We start from the raw sequence: 25,422 nt of genomic DNA, 5'->3' as shown, positions 1-25,422 counted from the left end.
CACATCCTCCATTTCCATAAAGAATGCCCACAGTGCAGCGAGGAGTACTGTATGTAACTTAGCATAATATTAAATATCAACAAAGAAAAAAATTATTGACAAATGAAAAAACACATTTTTGCTCATTTCCTTTTTTCAGCAATGTCATCAAATTTCAATACGTCAGCACATTTTTCAGATTTTGGGGTATTTAGTTTTTCTTTTGTTAGGGGGAAGTTACCCCTAAATATTGATATATTGAAATGTTCTTTTTGTGTTGATAACTACTGCTCTAGATGTACCATCCTGCCAAATTTCAGCATTTTAAATAAATGGGAAATAGTGTTTTGTTGATGAGTGAGTGAGTGAGTCAGTCTATATAGACATTGGAATTGCTTAAGGATTTTTTTTAAAAAGCAGGTTGTGGTGCTGTTTACACCTCCTAAATATCAAGACAGTCCTGCAAATAGTCTATGAGATGCAACAAACTCATCAAATGTCATTCATTAGTTTTATTCTCTAAGAAAACTGACATGATTCAGTTACAGTTTGTTCAGTTTTAGCTCTTCTCTACTGCTTTTTACTCATGTGTAATCCTCCACATCTGAGCTACTTCTTGTTCAATCAGATTTCCATTGTAATAAATTCATAATTGTGCAAAGCAGGGCTTTAAAGTTTGCTGGGTATATTTATAGAAAACAATCAATTTAAACATTTATAGCAGCTAAATCATATACTGTACAACATAAGATGTGTATTTATTTATTCTGTTCTCTAATAATCATATTCTTTATTTACTCAGTATTATAGTAATTCCGTCCATCCATTATCCAACCCGCTATATCCTAACTACAGGGTCACGGGGGTCTGCTGGAGCCAATCCCAGCCAACACAGGGTGCAAGGCAGGAAACAAACCCCGGGCAGGGCACCAGCCCACCACAGATGATAGTAATTATATTTTTCATTTATTAATGGCCATGCAAAGAACATACTGTGCCAGAATTCTCGAGTAAGTCTTGTCATACACTGCCAGTCTGACTTCTGCCTCCACCTCATCCCACATTAATCATTGCAGCAGCACAGAAGCATGTACAAACCTCAGTCACAGCAGTTCACTTCTCCTGCTCTTTGAAATTGAAGGGTAAGTGATAAGATGTTTGTCTGTAAAGGTAAAAAATAAAAGCTACTTAACTTATGTAAAAATGTGAAAGGTAGCTTGGCGATACTTTATGCTAAAGTTACTAAATATGTACTCAGAGTTTCAAGATTCATTTTTTTCTGCAGAGCCATATCAAAGACTTTTTGAAAGTTTAACAGAATCATGACTTGTGCACTCTCTTGTCTACTTAGACATATTCTTGAAATATTCTGTTACTTTATTTCTGTACATATTACTTATTATGACAGAAAAAAATACATATAATACATTTTCAGCTGTAAATGTAGATCCATTTTATCTTCATTTTGCATATTGTAAGTATATTTGCAGTTTTCAAGTCATAAGGCACTCCTCCTACCCTGAATGATTTCTAGTATTTTTTTCTGTCAAAACTAATAATAAGATTCAGTTAGGTCAGGCTCTTTAATCAACCAAAGGCCCTTATTGCATCTGCCAACTCATTTATTTTAAGTACTATAATGTTAAGCTTATTACTTCATTTGTTCCTTAATAAAAACTTGTGTAAACATTTGGCTAGCTTTATGTGTCTTCCCATTTTCTATTATTTTCTATTTTGTACCACTAAGAATGTTTTCATTATTTTTTGTCTTTTTAAAAAATTGAGTGTTTTTTCATTAGATAAGTTGTCGTTGCAGAACATTTTTACTTTGTATCTTTCATCTGTAGGTGCATTTTCCAATATTTGTGTTAATGCAGACCCCTTCTTATTTAGTTGCAGTGCAGTGATTCAATTGAATTCAAGTCAATTTTATTGTAAGAAGAGGGAAAAAGAGTTTGTCAGCACGTTTTAAATAGAGACCTCTACATAGCATTAAAAACACATTGCAAAGAATTACAGCCACCAAAAATAAGCTCGGTATAAAATAAATATAAACATACAATATACAAATAAATAAAATATAGCAGTGAGCATAAAACTTATGGTGAAACATGAGATCAAACATAAAAGGTAAACTAACATTTAGACTTGACTGATGAATGATGCAAATGGTATCTGTTCATGATTTAAACTTTATTAAAATTGAACTTATGTTGAAGGTAAATAGCAGCAGGGTGAAGGAGAATTTGAACCAGTTGCATTTTTATCCGTGGAATCTTGAACCTCTGACCTAATGGTGACAGCTGAAGCTGAGAATGTCTGACAGAATACATTCTGCTTTATGTAATACTTTCTTCTTACACGGTTCTGTGAGATTTGACTGTTGAGGCCTTGTTATTTTACTCCTCCGTTTTGCAATTTGATTTATGCTGTATGTGTTGCTGACATTAAGATTTCCAAACCGGGCCAGTAGAACATAAGTAAAGACAAACTCAATTCAGGATTTCTAAAAGATTGACATAATGGTAGGACTCGCACTGAAATTATTTAGCTTCCCTAAACCGTAAAGATGCTGGTGTCCCTTTTTGCAGATGGCTCCTGAAATAGTAAAAATAATCATTCGGGAAGAAATGATAAGTTAAAAACTGTTATTCCCATCACTTTGAAACTGCAGCCTGACCAACAAAATTTGTGATTTGTGATTCAGCTTAGTGGAACTTTCAAATGAAAGCAACCCACTTCCACTTTAGTTCTTATTGTTTTACCTCTTTCAACATAAAACCTTCATCATTAATAGTGGATGGCTTCAGTATATACTGCAAAAAGTGATATTTTATGCGTTTTATAAAGATTTTTTTTTGTTTTGTTTCCTAAAAGTTATCTTTTTGTTTTTCACTCATTTAGCACCCTTCTCCCCAGAGCCTGATTTCTGCTGCTAAGTTATATCAGAGAGAAGCCATGGGTTTCCCTTCCTGCCTTTAGCAGATCTATATCTGAACTAAAATGTTCCTTTCTTGCTACTATTTTTTTTATCAGTTATCCATCTAGTGAACTTCATAACTGACAATATTTATTACACAAGAAAAAAAAAAGATGAATAGTGGCTATTAATGAAACAGAAGTTTACATAAAGTTTACTAATAGAAAAAGTAAATCAATAATACTCTCATATTGTGTAATACTACCAATCAAGTGTACATATACACAAATATTCAATATTAAACTCAAGTGTAACCCAATGTCTATGTAACACCTCACTCACTTCAAGTAACTTCTATAAACAGGCATACTACTGATATTAATTGAACGAAAAATAGATCTACATTAAATAAGCCAATAACTGTTTTCTTTTAACTGTATGTAAAACAACCATGGATTAAATGGGTAACCAGCAGTGTGAGTGGCAGGAAAACAGACAAAATGGTTTCTTCACTCAACGAAGTATAGGAAAAAATAAAAATAAAATATGTCCACCATAAGAGTAGACTATATAAGATGGCTGTCTAGTGAGAGGTCCTCACAGTCCATTACTAGTAATCAACTGTTTGGCTGGCTGGCACGCAGGTAGTGTCTAAAAGTCTTGGTTTCTCTGAGTGCTATTTGAGTTTCCCTGTGATTCCATTATGAACTATCACTTTTTATGATAAAAATAAAACTATGCAGTTTGTAAGGTTAATAGCTCAATAATGAGTCAAAGAAAATGCTAGACAGTCAGAAAAAGTTTCTCCAACAAATGAAAGACGCAGTTGTACTGACATACTCACAGCAGCAAACCTTCATTCAGCAGTCTATTAAAATTATATTCAACACGTTACTTAATCAATAACTTGTCTGCGTAAGTATAATATGCCAAGGTTTCATCAGTGGATCTTCAAAACTGATATTCGCTTTATGTTTTTTTCCTAGAATTAGTGTTGGTGCTCAATAAACCCCATTGTTCTGCCTCTAGCTTTTTTTCCTCTTGTTTTCTTTTACAGTTCATAGAGGGGAAATCTCTTAAAGGCATTAAAGTTTATTGACTTTATAGAACAGCAACCCTAACATTCAGCCTGATTGCACGTAAACTTGTTGGTTATAAGCTCTTATTAAATGTGGGACGAGGTCTGATGTGTAAAAGTGATCATGAGCAGGACTGTTACTACAGTTGGATAATCACTCTTCTGGATGGAATGCTTATGTTATTGTATGCTAGGAAAGTGGTAAATGCATTAGAAATATTTAAGGAATTCATTGCTTTGAAGGTAATAGAGGGCGGAAGAGAGGTTTATTACCTTATGCACAGCCTGATGGCAGGGTTGCCTGATCCATATATGAGGGATAAGGGTGGTGGACTACAGGGGCACCTGGGTCTGCTAGAGTGAGCTTGCTATGGACAACCCAAGGGGCATACTTTATCTCAGAAGTGAGCTACCTGGACGTTGTCTTGATGGGAAGCTTACAAACCATGTCTGGTTGTTAGTCTGACTAGCTTGGATCCAGGAGTGTGGTGTAGGAAAGAGCTTACCTGCTAGGGAGGAGAAGAGGTCAGAGATTTTACTTACTGGTGAGAAATTGGACCAGGCACCCTGTTGGTTAGCTGGGGTCTTTTATTATGGTAGTAAGTCCCTTTGTGGCACAAGTTTTGTCATTTTGTTCATTATTATTTGTTTTGGTACTCCTTATAGTTCAGCCTCCCTTGGTTGTTTACTTTAATTTAGTAAATCATCTAATGTTGTTTGGGGTCTGAGGTTGTAAGAGTGCCCCAACTGGCCCAAATGATTTGTACAGATTTCAAGTCTTTTTGTCAACAAAAGCCAAAATTGAAATAAAATTATATAGACTTTTCCTTCGTATAAAAATGTGTGAATTCAGTCAATTAATTGTATAATTAAAAACCTATCAAAGACAAAATTTCAAAGTAGAGCAAAAAAAGCTCTACAGTGATTCTCATACTAAAGCACAGTTGGCTGATGGGTGATGGGGCCAGTGATGGCGCCAGTTCAGCTTTAGATATATTAGAGGAGAGCACAGGGGTAGAAAGCCTAAGCAGTTCTAATATTCTTTGATGATGAAGTGATGCTTCTTCAAGAGGTATCTGAAGATCAATACAGTGGAAACTTTTCAGATGTAAATATGAAAACTTTTCTAGCAGGAGCTAAATCAATTGATCAATCAATCAATACTCTCGTTTCTCCCTTTTCTGCCTTTGCTGGCTCACTTTTTATCTTCCTCTGTGGGCACAGTGCCTTGATCACGAACTGCAGAAAGCCGTTGAAGCAATTAAGGCAGAACACACCCTCACGTGCAGGCGTCCTCCGTCTCAATCACCCCAACAACCTCCTGCAGCTGTGCGAGCATGCATACCCACGAAGATCGTGCTGGCTATTTAATTATTTATTTAAAAACTGAGCACTGCTACTTAGCCACAGACCCGCTGTACCACACTTGGATGAAGACATTAGGTTTGATTGCCATCATAGCAACATCTGTAAGTCAGCAAAGAAAGCAAAGTAAAGCAGTAGTTTGAGTTAAGTGAAGAGAATGCAGTAGTCAGGTAGCTGGATGAGCTGGAGGGCTCGAATAGCAGTTGCTGAGAGCTCCAACCAGAAGAGAGCAGTAGCAGACCTATTTAGAAAGAAGTATTGCTTGGACATAGAGAACATAGTCAGCAAGATTTACAGTAAATCTTTTGGATATTGTAAAGTAAGGAGAAACAGGATTGGGGAATTGAAGAAACAAAATTATATTTATTGAAAGACTGAGGGTCTTTCATTCCTAACAGTATTTGATATTGGGAGGACAGTCAGGGTAGTGTTAAGGGAAAAAAAACAACAGATGGAAAAGTGGAAGTAAAGTATAAGTCATCTAGCTTCCAAAGTTGGATTTTGCCATTTATGTTTTGCTGCTGGTGTTGCTTCAGATTCTCCATCATCAAAGATTGTCAAAAAATGGATGAACAGATAGACATCTATGTCTTTATAAATATGTATTTGTTTAATGGCAGGTCAGAGTGGTTTTACTTTATAATACTGCAAAGGGTCTGGGCCTGCTATGTAGTATATTGAATTACACTGGCAGCATTTTGGCTACAACCAAACCTGCCTGTAACATCCTTCTGTGCTGATGACATTGCATTATAAAAATCAGAAATTGTATCACAAAAGTTGCAATTTGTTCATATTCTCACAGTGTTTGCTATAATTAAAAAGAAGAAAGTTCAGTGTCTCTAAAGGTACTGTCAGAGATTTATTGGATTTGCTAGAGTTGTTGTGAAAATTTATAACACAGTGGGAAGTGCCTGTCTCATCCGTCTAAAGTAAGCAAAATACAAAAAAAATATAGGGCCAAAGAGGTTAAGACTTACAAAATTATAAAACTCTGATCAGGTCAAAATTTGATACTGTTATTGGTTGAGTAGGTCATTACAAGAATTTTTTTTTTTTACTTCAAAATGTTTGAAGCAGGAAAAAATCTTTTTGTATGAGTGCAGCTTTTTTTAAAAAACATTTTTGTCTGTACTCTCAAAGACCCTTTATGTTTCAAAAAGAACACAGGATAGAGGTAAGGCAAAACTTGAAACAGTAGACGTACCTCTGCCTGCTTGTTCAATGACTTTGAGAAATAAAACACTGCACTATCATCTCTGTTACAAGTCAGACAATCATTTGATCAATGCTGATATTAAAAAAGAAGCATCTGTAAGTGCTTTGAAATTTAAAGACTCCTAATATATTAATATAAATGGAATACATTGTGTGTGATATGCTGGGAACAATGTTTTGCTCTTCTGCATGGGTAGCTTTTTATTTAAGGAAGTGAAAGTGTAATTTATTATTTATTAACATTTGTTTCAAAAGCAGATTTTGCTTGAGATGAAATGAAAGTGTTTTTTGTAGTTTGCAGCAGCTTTACATTCAAATGTAAAGGAAATAAAAGAATGTGAGTGGAATGGCAGTTACTGCTGCTGCGGTCATTAGTGCCATACTTTTAGACTTGGTCTCTGCAGGACCTTTCCAGGTTCTGACTTTCAAGGCAGTCATTCTGCTGTCCAAGTGGATTGTGCAGTGTCTCATTCCTTAAGGTTCTGTCAGTGCAAAAGGTCATTTCTTTTCTAAAAGTCCATGCCCTTTCACTGATCCTGTTTACACTGGCTTTATCAGTGCTTATTTATCCTGTGATTCTTAAGTATGTTCAGGTGCCTATGCTGTGCCACTTACCAATTTATATGATGAATATACTACTATGTATTATCTTATTTTGCATTATTGTTTTTTGTTTGAAAAAATAAAACTTGCACTACAAGTGTACAGTATATCTAAGAATTGAGCGAAACACAAACATGACATGTGCAAAGGACCTCTAACCAAAGTAATGGTTGTACTCCAAGAAACATTTTGGAGACACTAGCACCATGCAACTCTGTAATCAAAATGACCAAATGATATCAGAGCCATACAGATTTGGAATCCGTCTCTGGTTGAAACCTTCCTTTCAATTTAACCATTTTCGACTTGGCCAGTGCTACCATCAATAAATGCCTCCTTTGATGAGAAAAATTAAGAGCAATGTCATCTTTTAGAAGTAACAAAGCTTGAGATGCAACAAGCATATCCCGCAGTACATACTGTATCTCCTTTCATCATTTTTGTTTCATTTTTGTATGGTGTTTCTAATGTTCTTGTCCCTACAGATTTGAATTATTGCTGTTGCACTTTCATCGACATTGTGACACATGCTGCATTAAAAAGAATTGATTGATTACTGTAAAACACTCATTCTTCCATAGGTGTTCAGTTCACCAATAAATGATGTAAACTTTCTCTAAATTCTCATCATTTTGTTTAATGTTTTATTCAATTAAACATTGGTTACTTTTTTTAGAAAAAGGATAAAAGTCATTGTGTGTGTGTGTGTGTGATTGTGATCGCTAAGTAAAATTGGAAAGGCACACACTTTATTTCACAAAAAGACAAACAAGATCCTTATAACCCCAGGAAACAAGCACTGCATTGTGGTGCAGGACAGCTTTGTGATTTGATTTAAAGATGCAAAGGTCAGGATAGCTAATGGATTGGTATGATCTATAATTTCTTGCAAAGTGATGAATAGGAAGTGCTCACTTCATCATTTGAAAATGTAGTCTTAAATTTGTCTCCCTTCTTTACACTCCATTTGAACTGCTGTCAAACAATGCCAGCTTTTATTAAACTGAACTTTGAATAATGGTAGTGTAAAATTAAAACAATAGGTACTACTGATTTGATGTGACACACTGTTTCTCATGATTATTTACTGTATACATTTATATTGAGACAAAAACTTAGTCACAGGAACTTTGTACACTATTTATAGTGCTCTTTATAAGATACAGAAATGTCAAGGACCCTTTTTAAAACATACCATATGTTTCTCTAATTGTTAGAGTAAAGTGACATGAAGGAACTTTTTTTCATAAATGGCTGTGGTAGATCACCAAAGTAGTCCAAATCAATATGTTGAAATGCATCAAATGTTACTAAGTAAAAAAAAAAGTTCCATTCACACTATTAAATAATCCATGAGCTTGCTTGATTGCTTTATTTCTGCACTGTTACACATTTAATACAGTATTTTGCTGTCCAGGACCATTAGTAAAATTCTAACAATTATAATGTAATTTTGCTGAAATCCATATACAGTATAGTCAATTCTTGTTATCTTCTATAGTTATGTTCCTGAAAAACAAAAATAACACAGATATTGAAGCATTGATCCTGTGGTAAAATTGGGGTAAGGTAAGTAACTAGGCCCTTGTGGCTTAAAACAGAAGGAAGAGCATTGTGGACCCTTCTATCTCATATGGGACAAGTGGTCAGGTGTGAGGATCTGGAGAGGAAGGAGGAGAGGGTTGATGAGATGCCAGCTTGTGTCCATCCCTGTGTGCCTCCAGATCAAGACTGGCAGGGAGAGATGGAGTCAGGCAGCCACACAGGCCCTCTGCTGTCAAGGCTTGGTCAAGGAATCGAACCTGGGGCTTTACAGCTTTTACACTTGCATGTAACTACTGTAACCTATGGTTGCCCACAACAAGTAAAGAAGGCAATTTACCAGGGCCCAGTCACATTAAACCTGTCACCCCCTGTATTAGTGTTAAACAGGACATAGTTAATGGCAGGAAAAAATGCAGAGAGCTACAGTATATGACACTGAGAGCCCATGCACAACACATAAAAGAAACGGTGTGGAGTTTCATTTTTACACTCAACCATGACTTGGGTAGTAAAAACATCTTGATAGTAAACTATAAAAGATTAATCCAAGCATCAGAGCAGATGTTGAAATAGAAAGGACAATGACAGGCTGAAGCAGCCATCACATCAGTGTTTGTGATCGACAAAGAGCTTTCATACTTCAAAAAAAGTCATCACTGCAGAGGAGAACCATGATGGAAATCAGCTGATCCACACTTATTAAAAACTGTTGATTGGGCAAAGTTGGAAGCCTGGGATCTATTCATTTCATTTCAAGAATTGTATTACATATGCAGCACCGTAAGAATTTAGATGGAGCTGTCTATGAACACACAGTGTAATTAAACAGCCAATGATTAAATAAAGTAACACATGGCACAGTCAAGAAGCGCAAAAGGGAATTGATATTAACAAGTGTAGCAGATAAGCCCTTGATCCACCTCTCGGACCCTCAGGTACCACTCCGAACACCAGATGAAAGTATAACTATTTATTTTGTTATTATACAGTGCACCAAGCACCCTCCGCTCCACACTACTCATATAAATTCTCAATAATACAATACTCTCCTCCTCGCCCAGACACTTCGCCCTCCTACCTCCCAGCTCAGCTCAATGTACTGGGCTTCCCAGAGTCCTTTTATACACCCTGACCCGGAGGTGTTCCTGTCCAACAGTCCACAGTTCCTTATTCCTTCCGGGTCAGGGTAAACAGTCCTTTTCTTCAACCCGGGAGCATGTCGTTTCTTCCTGTCATGTGACCATGACGTACTCCCGGGTTATAGGGCACATAAGAGCCCACGAGCCCTCCTACAGCGACACCTGGTGGCCCCCAAGGTATCCAGCAGGGCTGTGTGTAGAAACTACAAAGTCCATGAGGCCCTGCTGGAACTCGGGGCACGTTTATGCTGTCTGGAGAGCTCCTCCTGGCGGCCTGGGGGTGAGGGCCGGAGTAAAATGCCGGCATTCCACCACACAAGACAAAACCTCACATTCTGTGAGCCCGCCAGCCACTTGTATTAAATGTTTCAGTTATATTGATGGAATTACATGTTAAAGAAGGTGGATAAACTGTGCAAAGACAAGATATGACCTACAGTTTATGCTGTGATGATCTCAAGTCAGGTCAGGTTGCAGAGCATGCACTGGTACAGCGCATTGCCACACCCACCACATGACGAAACAACTCAGGATCCTGGTTGGCAACCCCCCAGGTAGACTTGCAGTCCAGTACCACCCTCCGGAAATGACCTTCTATCTGCCGCATCCAGGTGTTACAACAACAACAACATTTATTTATACAGTATAGCACATTTTCATACAAAAAGTAGCTCAAAGTGCTTTACATAATGAAGAAAAGAAAAGTAAAAGACAAAATAAGAAATTAAAATAAGACAACATTAGTTAACATAGAAAAAGAGTAAGGTCCGATGGCCAGGGTGGACAGAAAAAACAAAAAAAAAACTCCAGAAGACTGGAGAAAAAAATAAAATCTATAGGGGTTACAGGCCACGAGACCGCCCAGTCCCCTCTGGGCATTCTACCTAACATAAAGGAAATAGTCCTCTTTGTGTTTAGGGTTCTCACGGAGTCACTTGATGCTGATGGTCATACAGACTTCTGGCTTTTAATCCATCCATTATTGTTGGAATATCATGGTGCTTTGAGTAGATGGTGGTGGCGCCGCCACCAAAAGGACACCGGAAAAGGAAACAGAAGAGAGAATAGGGGTTAGTACAGATTTTAGAGCCACCATGAATAGTTATTATAATGAACTGGATATACAGAGTATCAGGATTTAAATTACAGTGAAGTTATGAGAAGGCCATGTTAAAGTAATGTGTTTTCAGCAGTTTTTTTTTAAAGTGCTCCACTGTATTAGCCTGGCGAATTCCTATTGACAGGCTATTCCAGATTTTAGGTGTATAACAGCAGAAGGCCGCCTCACCACTTCTTTTAAGTTTTGCTCTTGGAATTCTAAGGAGGGCATCCCCTTGGCCTGGTCTAGCCACTCAGGTCCTCAACAATGAGGATCATGCGAGCCGTAGTGCCATAACTGACTCTCCCTAACTGTGCCTCATTTGCGATTCCATGAGCAACCACTCATTCGAAACAAAGTCAAACCAACAGTACCTAAGGATTCTCCGAAAAGATACAATGTTCTGAACTTTGTTTTATATTTTTGGCCTCAAAACATAATGGAGATGTTGCTTTAGGCACTTTAGATGTCAAGGAATACAATGGTCAGATCAACTTTTGATTTAGGATGTTTTTGAAGATATTTTTAAAATATGTCTACTCACAGTCCCATTTTGTTATTATTATGGACACCATCATCATTGGTTGTTTGTGATGCAGGCTTGACAGGTTGTTGATAGGCAGGATGACCAGGAGTGTGTAGTGTGTGACGCTATTACCATGACAGTGTAAAGGTTAGCAATGTATACTTCCTGGCTGTCAAAGTTTGTAGATAAATCAAAACAAATAAACAATTAAAAACTTACCTTAGTATTATCAAAGATACTCCTAACTAAAAATTATTTCCTGTTCACTAATTTACACCTGGGCGTCATGGTGGCGCAGTGGTAGCGCTGCTGCCTTGCAGTAAGGAGACCTGAGTTTGCATGTTCTCTCCGTGTCTGCATGGGTTTCCTCCGGGTGGTGCCCTGCCTGGGGTTTGTTCCTGCCTTGCGCCCTGTGCTGGCTGGGATTGGCTCCAGCAGACCCCTGTGACCCTTTGTTAGGATATAGCGGGTTGGAAATTGACTGTTTTTCTTAACAACAATTAAAACATAAACAAGGTTTTCATTTTTATTTCATGTAGTATTGAAAATATGTTATCCCAGCATGGGATAACATATTACAAATATTGGACATTTAAAGCAAAAATGCAAATAACAGTGCTGAACACAATAGCACCATTAAAATGTGTACATGTAAAGAAACCTATTTACATATTGTTTACATATTATTAATGCAAACAAAACACTAATATAGTAAAAAAAAAAAAGGCAATTAAAAGAAAAATGCACATCTCTGTAAAGTGGTCTAAGTTAATTATATAAAAGTAAAAATAATTAATTTTACAAGCAGTCACCTCTTTAATATGACACCTAATTAATCATTGATGCAGTCAAACTGATTTTAAAAGTCACATAATTAGTTCAGTGGAGAGGACCTGTCTGTAATTAAGGGGTTGCAATTGATTGCAGTATAAGCACACTTTAACTGGAAGGTCCAGCTTTTGGTGGGTCAGTATTGTGGCCTAATACAACACTCCAAGTAACTTCATGAAAAGTGATTGAAAAGCACAAGTTAAGGATATAAAAAAAACTCCAATTCACTAAATTTCCCGTGGAGTACTATTAAATCGATCTTTAAGAAATGGAAAGAGTATGGCACAGCCGTAAATCTGCCTAGAACAGGCCATCCACATAAAATAAAAAGATGAGTGAGGGAGACAACCAAGAGACCTCTGAAGGAGTTACAAGCTAAAGCATCTAAATAAGGTAGCTTTTTTAAAATCCTACAGCCCATTAAACTACCTTAATTTTGCAATATTTATAATCTAGTGAACGCAGATTTTAGAGACCATAGAAACATGATGACTTAAGTTAACTCTGTAGCAAAGATTATGTGTAAGGTTTTTATGGATTCAGCTAAACTGAAATTCAAGCATTTTCAGTAAGTTATATTTAACATTGCGTTTCTACTTACAAAATTACAGCCAATAAGAACACCTTTTTTGTGAAAATAAAACCAAATACCATTCATCTACTGTTTTACATGAATGAATTAATTATACTAATTGCATTTATGTAGTGGTTTTCTCGGAACTCAAAGCGATTTACATAGACAGAGCGGAACCACTTCAACCACCACCAACGTGTAGTGTCTGCCTGGATGATGCAATGGTAGCCATTATTGCGCCAATATGCTCACCACACATTAGCGAGTAGATGGTGAAGGAGTGAGAAGGATAGCCAATTAGAGACAGGGGATGATTAGGGGGTCACAATGGCCAATTTGGCCAGGAATTCAGGATACACACACTTCTTTTTGAAAGATGTCCAGGGATCTTTTATAACCACAGAGAGTCAGAACCTTGATTTTACCCCTCATCTTAAGGACAGCGTCATATTTACAGCACAGTGTCACCATCACTGCACTGGGGCATTGGGATCCCCACACAGATCACATGGTCAGCACCTTAAGCTGGCCCCCCAACACCTCTTCCAGAAGCAATCCTGGCTATTCCTAGATGGTCTCCCATCCAAGTACTGGCCGAGCCCGGACAGGCTTAGCTTCAGGTGGATGACTTGTTCTGAAGCACAGGTGTGGTATGGTTATTTAACAATATACAGTAACTGAGTAAGCATTTTCTGGTATAAGTGATAAATGCAGCAGGAAAATCATCAACTTACTCATGAAATTGAATACTGTGTTTCTGAATTTTACCTGTTAATGGTAACATATATTGAAAAACGAGAATTGGTCCTATCTGTGCACAGGAATGAGGGTGTATTGTCTTCAGATGTCTGCTTACTTTGAAAATAAGTCAATAAGCATGAAGTTAAGTATCTAAGAACAGTGCCTAATAGGCCAACTAATCATAAAATTATTTACAACATAAGTTAAAGCAGTGTCTGTGTTGTGATCATGGCAAAAGCCGGTCTGAAATTTCTCATAAAAATTGTGTTTTAAAATATGATTGAAATTGCTACCTTACAATTTTGTCTGAAACTTAATTTTTATCCTAATACCCACGTCATCTGCTTCTTTTATCGTTTTTATTTATTTTGGTAGGTAATTGTCTTGTTATACATAATAACAAACACATAAACCAAACCAAATCATTTTAATATAAAAATAAATGTTTTCACCTTGCAAATTTTTAAATCTCCATTTAACTGATGGTTATTTTAGTAACTGCTCAGTGCTCTTAAATTCTGAGCAAAGACTTGCCTGACAGCTTGCTAGTTTCTTTTGTTTGTTGGCTATTTGTATGGGGATCAGTGATTCATGTAATCTAAATATTGCAATTTTATGAAATATCAGTCATTTGAATGTCTATTAATTTTAATTAAAAAATGAATGGATTAAGTAAGAGTTAGTGATGAAAATATCAAGTTCTGCTGAAAAGCAGCTAAGATTGTCGATTGTTTAAGTTGAAATTAAGCTGGACTGCCGACCTAACATATTTTGTGAATGCTGCTGTGCTGAGAGGTTTCACAGTTGATGGTGATAGCTGAGTGCTTTATTTACTTGTATTGTTCAATGTACAGTGCTATTTGTTGTTCATTGTACATTTTTGGTGCTTGCATGCTGCCTTCTCTATTTACTTAATGCCATTACGGTGGTTGACAGGGTTACGCTTGCTGTGAGGCTCGTAAGCACACTCTGTGAACTTGTATACTCCGTGGTGCTTGCAGGCCAAATCCTTACATTAGTGTGTGACATGACAGTGGTTTATGTTTAAAGTAGACCATCTACATCAGGAGAGTCATGAGATTTTTCTCAAGGTAGATGCATCATTTGTGGCATTCTTTACTGTGTTTTTTGTTACTCTTGCTTGTTTTTTCTTACTGTTTACTGTACTTTTTGTTTTTCTTTCTTTTTCAGTTTTTTTAGAACATTGTGTTTGATTGATCTCTGGAGCACGCTAGTTTTAATGTCTAGATTTTTCTAGATTAGTAGAACTGTAGGTATAAAGTAAACCCTGTGTGTCACATCTTACAACCCGTTATCTTTTTACTGGTAAGATTAGTATCTAGGGTTAGTTGGGTAAAATTATGAACTGCTTTGCCCTCGCTATTACTTCAAAAAACAAGGTTCAGTGGGATGACATAAATTTTTTTGTGCCAGCTGAATTTTCACAGTTACAAAATGTGAATTAGTTGCAGTCGTAGTAGTGAGCCTAATACATTTTTTTATATTTCTTCCATATTTTACACCTCAGTCTTCTTTTGTTTTTGTGAAAAATAACTAAATGAGACAACCACTATGAAAGTAGTATAAACCTGCATCTTCTGTACATTAATAAAGTGAGTATCTATCTATCTATCTATCTATCTATCTATCTATCTATCTATCTATCTATCTATCTATCTATCTATCTATCTATCTATCTATCTATCTATCTATCTATCTATCTATCTATCTATCTCCTGTAAAAAGACATTTGTAGACTCCCTTAGTATCATACACACACAACATGCTTCAAGAGCTGTTATATGTCATGCCGTCCTTTATTATGCTTAGAGAGTGGAATGAATGTTACTTCCAAATTTGAAAGGTTGCGGTTTTCAATTTACTGTACACTAAGTCATAACTTGTCATTTCCATAATTGACATTTTCCTAATTTCCTCCCTTACTCTGTATGTCTGTGTAGTTCAACTAGAATTTAAGGGAAAGGCTGCAGCTGCCAGTAAGAGAAACACTGATATTCCCTTTGAATCATCATGTCTAGGAAGAAAGAATTGCATTGCTTTTCTTCTTACAGTCATTTTCTTTGTGTCACAATGCAAAATGACAGTAGGAGGACAGAATGGGAACATTTCAAATGCTAAGGTAGCACAAAATACAGAGAAGTTAATTCACTAATTGGAAGTGTACAGTAAGTGGGCCAGCTGCCAGTTTTTAATTTCTCTTAAGTATTGTACTCTGCAATGCATCTGTCAGCTCAGTGAGTTTGTGGTCTCAGGGCAGCCGCAATTCTGTGTGAACTTAAGTTCTTGTGCTAATGGTACCAACACAGTCCCATACTGTATGTGCATGAAAAAAACAACATACAGTGTGTAGGTTAATGCCAATGTTGTCATGGTAAGAGAGCAACACATTTTCATGTTCAAGTGCATCTTGGATTTGTGCAACTTTGTTTTTATTTTATCAGGTTCTTCCTCTTGAAAACCAGATGAAAGAAACCAGGCGCTTTCCTCAAGCCCTTAACATTGGAATGGCAATTGTCACAGCTCTGTATATCTCACTTGGTACATTGGGGTACCTTCGTTTTGGTGATGATATAAAAGGCAGTATAACCCTCAATTTGCCACAGGATGTATGGTATGCATTTAATTTTATATTGTTTAACTTATATTGATAATTTAGTCTTGCCTTAACATATATTCCTTCCTTATACTTATTTTATCAGGTGATATAATGTCATACTGTACTGGATAGTAATGCCGCTTCACAGTTCCAGAAGACTAGGTCTGAATCCTAGTCCTGGTCACTGGTCTATAAACCTATGAATGCCAAATGGCAAAAAAACAATACCAAGTCAGAAATTCTAATGTCATTAGTAGTAAATATGAAGTTCTGATGAGCACATAAATGAAGCATTTATCCCTAGTATTGAGAGATTCACCATCTATTCTTCAAGTGTATTCTTTCGGCTGTATTCCACTATTGTATTCATTTACTGTAGCCTCATGCAGACTTACCCTTCAATAAAATACCTCTTTTCATTCGTCCATTTATACATTTTGTAAATTTGTTTTCTTCAATACTGGCTCATGGAGAGCATGGAGAGCAGGAGCCAATCTGTACAGTGCTCCTAATGACATGCCAGCATATTCCACAGAATATTTACACACACGGCCACACTCACTTACTAACACTGGGCCAATTTATAGTTGACTTTCATGTTGACAACATGTCTTCAGAGTGTAAGAGGAAACATGAGCTCCTGGAACAAAGCCACTTTGTACCCATAATGAACATGCAAATTCCCTGCGAAATGTACCCCAGCCAATTAAACTCATTTACTCAATTAAAAGCATTTAATCAATGCTCGATGAGGTAGTGATGTTACTTGCTGTAAATCTATGCCCTCCATAACTGTTACAGTTAAGTGAAGTAGTAGAAGTGGAAGTAGTACAAATAGTATTGTCACATGTGAAATTCTTAAGTGCAACATGGCACTACACTTCACTGTCATGCTAAATATCTTCTTCTTCTTTCTCATAATCTTTTCCCACCTCTATGTAGGTTTGATATGCTTGATCAACCATCTCCATACAGCCCAGTCCTGCACCTCCTCCTCAGTCAAGCCCTTTTCCTTCAAACCTTCTTTTACTTTAACCATCCACCTTCACTTTGGTCTCACTCACTTTATCTTATGCTGTACTTCCATGTCCGTAATTCTTTTGCCCGCATATTCATGGTCTCTTCCATCAAATTCCACACCACTTTAACCTCCTTTCCTGTACTTTCTTAGATACCTCTCCCGCTTTTATTGTACCTCTGATTGTCTCATTTCTTATTCTGGCCTCATTATAACTCCACACATCCATCTGAACATTCTCATTTCTGCCACATCTAACTTCTTCTCCTGTGCTCCCTTTACTGTCCATGTCCATACATCACTGCTACTCTTACCAGCGTCTTAAAAACCTTTCCTTTAACATTCACCTTAATTTTTCGATCACACAATAATTGTGATGCCTTCTTCCAATTGTTCCATCCATACTGCACTCTATGTTATCTCTGCGTCTAATTTTCCATCATGGGCTACTACTGATCCCAGATGTTTAAATGTATCCACTCTTTTCAATAGCTCTGTCTGCAGACTAACTTCTAAATCCTGATCATCAGTAAATCTCATATATAGTCTGTCTTCTTCCTACTTATCTTCAACCCTCTGTCTGCCAAAGCAGTTCTTCATTCTTCTGACTTTCTCTCCATGTCTTATTTCGGGTGCTACACAACACAATGTCATCAATAAAAAGCATACTCCAGGATGATTGGCCTTTTATCCCATATCATGGTACATAACAATATTTCTAAATAATATATATTTTTAAAAACCACGTTTATATTAAGTTAAAAAGTGTACTAAAAAGTAAAAAAATACTTTTTAGCAAAAGGTGTTGATCGGTGAAAAGCACCCACGCTTTTATTTTACGAGTGATGTATGAGAGACTTATTTTTTACTTTTTAGTACACTTTTTAACTTAATATAAGTGTGGTTTTTAAAAAGTATTATATATATTATTTTCAACTTGTTAGTCTTGGGTTTGTTTTAGTATAATTTTGTAATCAATATTTTAACACTTCCTTTAATATTTCTATCCGTTACTAGCACCATCTATTGGTGAAATCTTGAACTATTCTTCATATGAAAATTTCACTTCTTAATTAATATGAATTAATTGATCAATTAGTGAAACTGATTATTGATTCATGTATTGTCATCGGAAGTGAATAGGTGTGCAAAATTTCAAGTAATTTGGACAATAGGAAGTGGGTTAAATATCGATTACAAGATTTGTACCAGACAACAAACAGGTGAAGTTAAAATAAGTGAGGTAAAAATAATAAAAAGATGTGTATTTTATTTAATAGAAAATACAAATAGGCTTACCTAATGTACTTCTATATCAGTTGTACTGTGACTCTCCAAGCCTGATACAATGTAGAAGAACCCTTAGAAAACTCCACTATAGTTCGCACTGTGAACTATAGAGAGTAACAACATGATATATAATAGCTGTGTCAATTCATGTTGCAGTGTTATTCTGATTTGACTTTTGATAGGTGTTATTCCATATTGAAGAGTCTGAATGAACTGCAAGACCGCAGTATATGGTTTTGTTTGATGAGGCATGCTGAACTTTGCTGAAGAAAGAGGGAACATAGATTTGATTGTGCTTAATAAATTATTTATTAAAGTTCAGAAATAAATTGATCCTTGCGATTGTGCTCATGCTGTGCCTTCTGCCCTTAAAGTCAATCTTGCTAGCAGGTTTTAGTTTTACAACTTATGTATAATTCACTTTTATCAAATGCATTTTTATTAAGTTATAAAGTTTTCAAGCTTGGATTTGAACTTTACATCAGAACAGATATTTTTCTTCCAGGTTTTAATTGGTTATTTTATAACTAAATCAGCGTTAGTTTATTATTTAGGATTGAGTGCTAAAAAATTCAGAAAGTGCATTAGGTCAGTGACGATGACCATATTTCATAGTGTTATTCTCAGAACAGTAAACGATGGAAAGACAGCTGTAATAGATAAGTGAGTGTTTTCATCTTATCACTTTGAATGAGTTTGAACCTGGTATGTCATGTTTTGTGGAGTGTGCATCTTTAGAGAAGCAATAGTGGAAATTAAGGAGTGGATGAGAATCAGGAGAACATTGTAAATGATAATTTGATTTGCTGATGAGCAGGTTATGCAGGTAACTACCAAGCTATGTTTTCAAAGAATAATGGACAACCTTTATAAAACAGCTGAAGCAGCTACAGCCTTAAAATTAACCTCAAGAAACAAACATCATGGTGCTAATGAGTAGAACAAGGATAATCAAAGTTTAAGTAAATATTTACTGAGAAACAATCAGACTGGTTTAGTATTTCTGTTAATGAAAAAGCTTATGTACAAAAAAAACTGTAAATATCTGTAACAAATAAAACATAGAATAATAACAAAGGAAATAAATGGTTTAGTTGTTTAAATAGAATTCGTAGGAAATGAAAAATCAAACGGAATGTAGCAGATTATAGTTTCAGAAACAGGAAGGTTGAGGAAGTATGCAATCTGAAGTGTGGACATTTCAATTGTGGGTAAGACGATTAATAAAGAAAATAATCCTCAAAATGTATGGAATTGGAGATATCTGTAAAAGACTGACCCAGGATAATGCAAAATGAAGACAAATCAGATTTTGGCACTTTCTTCCCAGATTTTCTCTTTTTAGAAATGAAATGGAATACATTGAACCAGAAGAATGGAAATCTGTTGAAAGGACAAAAAACCTGTAGAAGAAAAAATCCATCAGATCTAAATAATCTGCAAACTACTCTTTTATTCTGTTATGCCAACTCTGTAGCTTAATTAGTGCAACATTTGCATGGTCCTCTCATCTTAGAGGAGATGAAGGATGGTTGGAATGCTATTTCATAAAAGTGGAATGAATTCAAGGCCATAGTGAGTCACCTCAAAGCAGCCCCTGTCTATACAGCACATGCCGCAAAGAGAAATAACCGTATGGCTTTAACTGAACCATTAAACCAGACACACTGTTCTAGTAGTTGTACATTGCTTGGTGCATTGTTTGATCTTTCAGTAGGTTGTACCCCTTTAGAGCCCATTTTTTTGACAAAAAAGTTTGTAGATTCATTTTAATTGAATTTCGAAGTGAAACCTTTGTAGCAATTTTATTAACTCTTTCAGGGCTGATGTCGACTTTTGTCAAAAGGAGGAGTTGACGATAGTAATAAACTGTAAACTGTGACAAAACCAACCGTTATGTTTTAGTTGGACTCTCGTTGCTAGAAGGAAAGATAGTTTCATTGGTTTGACAGAGATGTTGTGCGCTCGTGTGAGCAGCAAGGCGCAAACAAGAGCAAAAATGTCACTGAGAGATCAAAGCGAATGTGTAAAGCAAAAACTGTGGACGAAGTTTCGCCTATTATCTCTGAACTGGACTATGACTTGTCGGACTCCAATTTTGATACACGTGATCGAAAATTAATGTGAGATTCCAGCTTCAGCTGACTGGTCCCCGGCCAATCGTGGTGCTGAACAGGTTCATGTAGCTGACCCGCCTATGGCATTGTTCGCCAGGAGGACTGTCACTTAACAATGATAAGAGGTAGAAACCAGATTGCAAAGCACAGTGACCATGACCGGTGCTGCTACTGCCCCAGTCACGCCAAGACAGCCTGGTGGCAAGCCTGCCGCACATTCTTGGCAAACTGGCAGCCACAGCATGCAGCAACAGTTGTTTTATGATTAATATGATTTATATTATGTGAAACCACTGCTTTTCATAAGCTATATTTTTTGGAAAAAATATTCAGCCCTCAAAGAGTTAAGGAGTAGAAAAACTCTGATAAAACTCAGAGACTATATTTTAAATAATTATACTCAAATATAGAACCATGGATCAGAGTGAAGATTTTTTTCCTTTACTCATGCAGCTCTCACTAAAAAGCTCACTGTGAAATATTGGTTTAAACAAAATAACCATATCAAGGCATAAGGACTTGTAATTATCTAATGCATTCACTAGATTTGGATAATCTAATTTCACTTGTTTTAGAATTTGTACAGTAGCTGCAGCGTGAAAGAATGTCAGATTGCAAACTGAAGGCAGGCAGGTTTTTGGGTGATAAAGGAATAAATAAAATGGGAGGTGACCTGCTATTTTCATGACAAATATTTATTTATTTGGAACGTGTTTCTTCGAAGCAATCTCAACAAACTCCTCAATTATAATGACCAGTGTTTTTGTCATAATAAAAATTTTGACACCTTAAAAAGTTTAACCCACAAATAATCGTAATATTTTCATTTTAGAATGTAGAATGTTGTTTTTTTCATGCTCAGAGATTTTAAATGATATTCCTTGATGTACTGATTCTACATTATATACAGAATTTGAGTTAACAACTCAAATCTGACTTTACCTGCAATTATTTTTTGCTTTGTTCAGAAGTGTTTAGATGGGTTACCCATTCATAAAACAATTCTTACATTCAAATTAAATAAAATGAAATATATTTAGAATTAAATGTTAAGTCCTGTGTTTTCATTAATAGTGTTAAAATGCAAAACCAAGGCTGCCTGGTGTTAATGGTAAGCCTCTCAGCCACACAGCAAACCCTTGCGTCTTTAGAGGGTGCTCGACTGTAAGAAATCCATCCTCTTTTTAACCTGTCCTTTTGAACTGTCTTTCATAAATATTGACATTGAAAAATAAAGTTGGAACAATTATCAAATAAATCTTTATTTTATTGAACTCATTGCACTGCTGGGAGCAAAACTGATTGTGACTTCTTCATGGGTGGCCCACCCTTGGTGTTCTCATGTCACTTTTGACCTGAAAACTACTTGCATCCTTCTCTATAATTAGTGGCTTTCATAATCAAAATTAATAGCTTTTTTTTTCTCCAAATCATATTGTGTCAGATATTATGAACCAGATCAAACAATGTCTTTAAATTTTTTTTTTGAGCTAAACATCTAAATTTAATGTGTTCAACAATTTATAGGAGCACACTCATTTGCAAACTCTCACTTCCTTGCACATTTTCAGTTATAATCAGCAGTCAACCTAACCTGCAACTTATAAGAACGTGGAAGGAAAATTGGAATATTTCAGAGAAAACTCACGCAGATATAGACAGAACATAAAAATTCCACACAAATGGGTCAAAACCTGAAATCAGTAGTGGATTTTGGAGCAGTGAACTAGTACTAACCTTTGTGTCACAATGTCAATATAATTTTACTAATCTTTTTTTCCTCAGAAATCTTTTTAAAATGATGATTGTTAAAGAGTATTTACATATTTGCAATATGCCGCTAATGGAATACCTTTTCTTGTCATTTCAATAGTCCATTCTTTTTATGAACTTCTTTAATGCAGGTTTATGGGGAAGGTTGCTAAATACCAAGAGGAAACCAACTCTGGATTGGGCGTTGGTTCATTGCAGGTCATAATAACTTACACACTCTCACTCACTCTTATAATTTACAGTTGTGAGTTTCCATAGAATGCAAACAGTTGATCTGTTGTAGGAAACCTTACTGTGTGGAGAAAACTACACATAGGGTGAATTTAGAAAATATTCTGACCCCTTTACTTTTTTCACGTTTTGTTATTCTGCAGCCTTGTACTAAATTTATTTAAATTTACTTTTTCTCTCCAGATCAAACAACTCTTAATACCCCAGAATGAAAAAGCAAAAAAAAAAAAAAAACCACACAATTTGTACAGACAGGTTATATCATGATAAGATTCATATCCTTGGATTTGTGGATTTTCTACAATTCTTCTCTGGAGATCCTCTCAAGCTCTGTTAGGTTGGATGTAGACCATCAGTGGACAGCTAATTTCAGATCTCTCCAGAGATGTTAAATCCGGCCTCTGGCTGGGCAGAGTTGTCCCTAAGCCACTCCTTTGTTAACTTTGCTTTGTACTGAGAGCCATTATCCTGTTGGAAGGTGAACCTTCAGCCCAGTTTGAGATCCAGAGCATTTTGGAGTAGGTTTTCATTTAGTGCATCTCTGTACTTTGCTCAGTTCAACTTTCCCTTAATCGTGTCTAATCTCCCAATCCCGGCAGCTGAAAATCAACTCCACTGCTTGATGCTTCCACCACCATGCTTCACGGTTAGAATAATATTACCCAGGTGATTAGCAGTGCCTGTTTTCCTCCTGACATGATGGTAATCTTTTTTTTATCAGACCAAAGAATCTTTGTCTCTAAGAGTGCTTTAGGTGCCTTTTGCAAACTCTAAGCCGGTTTTCATTTGCCTTTTACTGAGGAGAGGCTTGTGTCTGGCTACTGTATTGTAAAGCCCAGATCAATGGAGTTTTGCAGTGATGATTGACCTTCTGGACATTTCCTTCATCTCCACACAGGTTCTCTGAAGCTTAGCCGAAGTTACCATTGATTTCTTGGCCACCTCACTTATCATGGTCCTTCTTATATGATCACTCAGTTTGACCGTCATTAGAAAGTGCGTAATTGTTCCAGTCTTCTTCAGTTTAAGAATTATTGAGGTAACTGTGCTCTTGGGATCCTTTTTTGTACCCTTCCCCAGATCTGTGCCTCGACACAATCCTGTCTCTAAATTCAGCAGGCAATTCCTTTGACCTCAAGGCATGGTTATTCCTTCTATACACATTGTCAACTGTGTGACCTTATATAGACAGGTGTGTACCTTTCCTAATTATGTCCAATCAATTGAATTGATGGACTCCAAACAAGATGTAGAAACATCTCAATGATTATCAATAGAATGGGATAACACATGAGCCAAATTTCAGACCCTTTGTGTAATGGCAAAGGGTCTGAATACTTGTGTCAATATGATATTTAAGTTTAATTAAGTTTGAATTTTTGTCAAAAAAGTCCTGTTGTTGCTTTATCATTCTGTGGTATTCAGTATTGCTTGATATTAGGAAAAAATGTTTTAGCACAAGGCTACAACATAGCAGTGCAAGAAAAAGTGAAGGGGTTTGAATACTTTCGAATCCACTGTATAATTTGATTCGATTAGAGATTGGATAGTTTTATTGTCACATATACTGCAAGAGCATAGTGAAATTCTTTATGGTGTGATGTATTAATAAATACAGTAAATAAGACTAGCAGAAGATAAATAAGTACATAAATAAATACAGTAAATAAGAGTAAACAAATATAACATACTGTACAATTAGATGCAAACCAGCAGGTGAATACAGTACACAGTGCAGAGTAGGTAGGATTGAGTTATTTGGAGTTCAGTGACTTGAAGTACTGGGGGAAGAAGCTGATTGTGAAGTGGTTGGATCAAGTGGTGAGGCTCCAGTAGCACTTTCCAGAAGGCAGAAGTGAAAACGGAATGAGTTGGGTGGCTGCCATCAGAAATTATCAATTCAGATCTGCTCAGACTTCTGGTTGAGTAGATGTTATAAAGGTGTGAAAGGTCAGGCCCAATTATTTTACAACCTGTACAGATAGTCCTTTGGAGAAGTTTGCGATCCTGGCAAGCGAGGTTACCAAGCCACACTGTGATTCATCTGGTCAGAATACTTTCAATAGTGCTGTGGTTAAAGTTCACTAATGTTTCGGTTTCCATCCCAAAGTTTTTTAGCTCCTCTGCTTTTTCAGAGAGCCCTTTGAGAGAGAGAGAGTGAGAGCAAATACTGAGATTCTTCAAATAAGACTGCCCAGAGCTGAAGTGAGTCAAACATGCTAATAAATTACTGCACTTGTATTTCAGTCAGCTGGTCTTTATTTCATGTTTTTTATTTGGTTGTCTACTTTAAGTCAGGGCAGAGCTTGAGCGCATATTAAAGCAGTAGTGAATGGAAGGTAAGAAGCTGCCCTACATATGACAGTAGTTTCACAGGTAACAGCTACACACTAGACAGTTAAATTGTCAACCAACTTGACAACATGACAGTTAGAGCAGATGAAGAAGCCAAAGTAAGTCCAGGAGGAAAGCAACAGTATTTAAATAAAACCATATTGATACATGACAATGCCATGCAGCCTAACGACAATATCATACAAGATACATCAAACATGTTTTTCTGGTGGTGCGGTAGCCACTCTGTGTTTGCTGCACTTTTTTGTTTCAGGCTTATTTTCTTTGATCTTCCACATCACTCTCTGATGATTTGATTGTTCTGCTTTGGTACTGGATAATCACTGACACATTATGGCATGGCTGTTCAGATGTGCTTAACTATATATGTTGTGAAAGGATCAGACTCAACACACTTAAAAAG

At 36.3% G+C, this 25,422-nt stretch overlaps 1 protein-coding gene across 2 annotated transcripts in view; it reads left to right on the top strand.

The window, feature by feature from the left end:
* The window catches only part of slc36a4 (solute carrier family 36 member 4), a 548,893-nt gene that overhangs the window by 69,694 nt on the left and 453,777 nt on the right, over positions 1–25,422 (top strand). For both annotated transcript variants that reach the window (XM_028800423.2, XM_051927332.1), the window contains one exon: positions 16,081–16,250. In XM_028800423.2, the coding sequence (XP_028656256.1) occupies positions 16,081–16,250 (170 nt within the window). The remainder of the gene's footprint in view (positions 1–16,080; positions 16,251–25,422) is intronic.

The sequence above is a fragment of the Erpetoichthys calabaricus genome, chromosome 4, assembly GCF_900747795.2.
Source record: "Erpetoichthys calabaricus chromosome 4, fErpCal1.3, whole genome shotgun sequence".
NCBI classification, from domain to species: domain Eukaryota; kingdom Metazoa; phylum Chordata; class Cladistia; order Polypteriformes; family Polypteridae; genus Erpetoichthys; species Erpetoichthys calabaricus.
This window is presented reverse-complemented; position numbering and strand designations above follow the sequence as displayed.